At 37.7% G+C, this 3273-nt stretch overlaps 1 protein-coding gene across 1 annotated transcript; it reads right to left on the reverse strand.

Moving 5' to 3' along the window:
* Positions 1 to 509: 509 nt before the first annotated feature.
* On the reverse strand, positions 510 to 1481 carry LOC102876329 (olfactory receptor 4A5-like). The gene has a single exon (XM_006902617.1). The coding sequence runs from the start codon at positions 1479 to 1481 to the stop codon at positions 510 to 512; it is 972 nt and encodes a 323-aa protein (XP_006902679.1).
* Between the last annotated feature and the right edge of the window lie 1792 nt (positions 1482 to 3273).

A 3273-nucleotide genomic window follows, 5' to 3' on the forward strand; every position in this document is an offset into this window, starting at 1 on the left:
GGATTAGTCTTGACATATAGTGTGAGTTAGGATCTTGTTTTATATTCCTGCAAATGGTTATCCTAACTCATTAGAACCATTCGTTGGGCTATTAGAGCTGTAGCTTTTAATACTCATCTAAAATTTAATGGACATCAACCCTATGGAAAAAAAGCAAAACACTATACCCAAAAACCAAACCATCAATGCCTTTATTTTTAGACTCTCAATTCTGTTCCATTTGTCTATAGTCCCTTCATAACGTCAATACAAGGCTATTTTGAATCTTGGGGCTGTATAGAATGCCCCGCGTCTAGGAAGTGGGAAGTATGAGGCCTGTTAAGTTGTTGTTCTTCATTAATGTTTTATGTATCTTCAGCCTCACTTTTTCACTCCTTTTGGTTGAGAAACAATTTTCATAATAATTTATTCTACATATCAGACACTTTTGCATACATAAAGAGAATCATTCCTCGAGAATAAACGGAATTGTCTGAACTGCTAATCATGATAGTTCATTGTCTACGTCTTTATCCAGCATTACCTGTGAAGTGTTCAGTGTGCATACGCATTCTTATTCTACCTGCGTTTAATTTTTTCCTCCAGAGTTTTTCCATGGCACTTTTCATCTCAGAATTTCTCAGGGTGTATATTAGAGGGTTCAACATGGGAGTGATAACTGTATAAACCACAGTCACCGATTTGTCAATGGGAAAGTTAGAAACTGGTCTAACGTACATGAAAATACAGGGGACAAAAAATAAGACGACCACCGTGATATGTGAGCTGCAGGTAGACAAGGCTTTGCGTCTTCCTTCCTGGCTGTGAGTCTTCAGAGATCGTAAGATGACCCCATATGACACCAGCAGAAGGATAAAGATCACCATGCAGATGGCTCCGCCGTTGGCAACCACAGTGAGACCTATGAAATAAGTGTCAGTGCAAGCCAGTTCGAGTAATGGGTACATGTCACAGATGAAGTGATTAATGACATTGGGACCACAATAAGGGAGATTGTACACAAAGACAAGTTGAACCACTGAGTGCAAAAAACCTCCAACCCAAGCCACCGCCAGCAACAGAATGCAGACCTGCCGTTTCATGATATTCAAGTAATGTAACGGTTTGCAGATGGCCACATAGCGATCATAAGCCATTGCTACCAGAAGAAAGACTTCAGCGCCACCAAAAAAGTGTTCTATAAAGAGCTGGCCCATGCAAGTTGAGAACGAAATAGTCTTTTTATCACAGAGTAGGTCTGTAATCAATTTGGGAGAAATGGCAGTGGAATAAACAGCATCCATAAGTGATAAATAGGTAAGGAAGAAGTACATGGGAGAGCCCAGAGAGGGGCTCACAACAACAGTTATGACAATGAGGAGGTTGCCTACCATTGTCACAATGTAGATCAACAGAAACATGACGAATAATGCTTTCTGGCCCTCTGGATCACGTGTGAGTCCCAGAAGAATGAATTCTGTTACATTGTTAGTCTGTCCCATTTACTCTTTGCTAATCCTGCTTTAGAGACGAACACTCAGAATAGCAAGACCTGCAATTAAATGATAAAATTACAATAGTTGACTCTTTCTTTTCTAAATTTTTATTATTACTAATAATTTTAATGAAAGTTTACGAAGTTTTCAATTTCCATTCACTCATTGTTATACTTCTCTCCCTGCCCACCCCTCCCTCTAGTTCACTCTTCTCTTTGAAAAGTAAAAGAAAAATTCTTTCATTGTTGTATTATCCCTCCCACCAAGTCCAATCCACTATGCAGCCTTCATTCTGGACTCCTATCATGAAAATAATAACTAATATCCCTTTTAAACAGTTCTCTCTCTCATCTGCTTCAATGAAGTATACATAATTTATCCCATCTTTCTCAGTCTCCCCTCCAACCCCAATGTCAATCCCGTTTAACAACAGTGGCACTATGCAGTATTTGTCCTTTTGTGTCTGAGATATTTCACTCAGCATAATTTCCTCCAGGGTCACCCATTTTGGATAGTTGCTTCTCTTATGTCATGGAACACTTATCATTATAATAACAATCTCCTTCAGAGGTTATCCATAATAAACATTTAGAAACACCTGCTAACTTCACTCTCCCAAAGATTCTCCTCTGTCATCTCTTAACTATTATACATCTTCTCAGATGAATGTATTGTTTTACAAATAAAATGTTCTATATTTACATTTTAGATGCTCTTCTGAGAAGAGTATGCAGAGATTTATCAGGAAATCATTCGATTAATAATCTTTGAAAAAATCTGACAATACTTACAGCAGAAACCAGTAATGACCGAGTGAAGAGGAATTCTCCTCTTAAGAAATGTACTGTCTAGTGGAGGAGATATGGTTTAAATCTAACATGCATTAAGATAGTGTTTTTTTGTCGTACTTTTACATGATTTGAAAAGAGTAAGGGGATATCACCTGCGTTAAAATACGGAAAGGTATGAATCAGGGTTAGATCTTTTTCTCTCATACATATTCAATCTCTGTGATCAAATATTTGGTAGAGCAAATGAATATTTTGTAAAGTATATAGCTCAGGAATTGGAGTACTACTTATCAACAATCTGATATACAGATGACACAACCTTGCTTACAGAAAGTGAGGAAAACTTTAAGCACTTAGTGAAGAATATCCAAAGCTGTAGTCTTAATTATTGATTACACCTCAAGAAAAAAGAAACAAAAAGGCGCCCAACTGGATCAATAGGCAACAACATCAATGGGTGAACTTATCAAGGATTTTATTTTCCCACAGTAGCAGCAGTCGAGAAATCAAAATACCTATTGCATTAGGCAAGTCAAGGTCAAGGACCTTTTTAAAGCACAAAGTAGTAGCAAAAAGAGTAGCTGAAACACAAGATGTGCCTGGCACAAGTGATGGTATTTTCAATTACTTCTTAGCATGTGAATATTGGTAAATGAATAAGGAAGCTCTATTAAGAATGGATGCTTTTGAACTTTGCTGTTGTACTGAACACACTATGCTATGGACTGTCCAACGAATAAACACATCTATGTTGAAGCTAAATTGAAGCCTGCTTGGATCCACAATTAACTCTTTTGGCACTAGCAGTCAGGAAATCAAAACGTGAATTGTATTAGATAAATCTGCTCTCAGAAACCTTTCCATAGTACTGAGAATCAGCAATGTCTGTCTAGAGACTAATGTGTGCCTGAAATAGTCCATGGTCTTCACAATTACTTGTGCAACAGAGAGCTGGATAAATGGTGGTGCTGGAGAAGAGTTTTGAACATACCACTGACCCCCAAGAA

This window comes from Elephantulus edwardii, unplaced genomic scaffold (genome assembly GCF_000299155.1).
Source record: "Elephantulus edwardii isolate Elephantulus edwardi_28Jun2011 unplaced genomic scaffold, EleEdw1.0 scaffold00431, whole genome shotgun sequence".
NCBI lineage: Eukaryota > Metazoa > Chordata > Mammalia > Macroscelidea > Macroscelididae > Elephantulus > Elephantulus edwardii.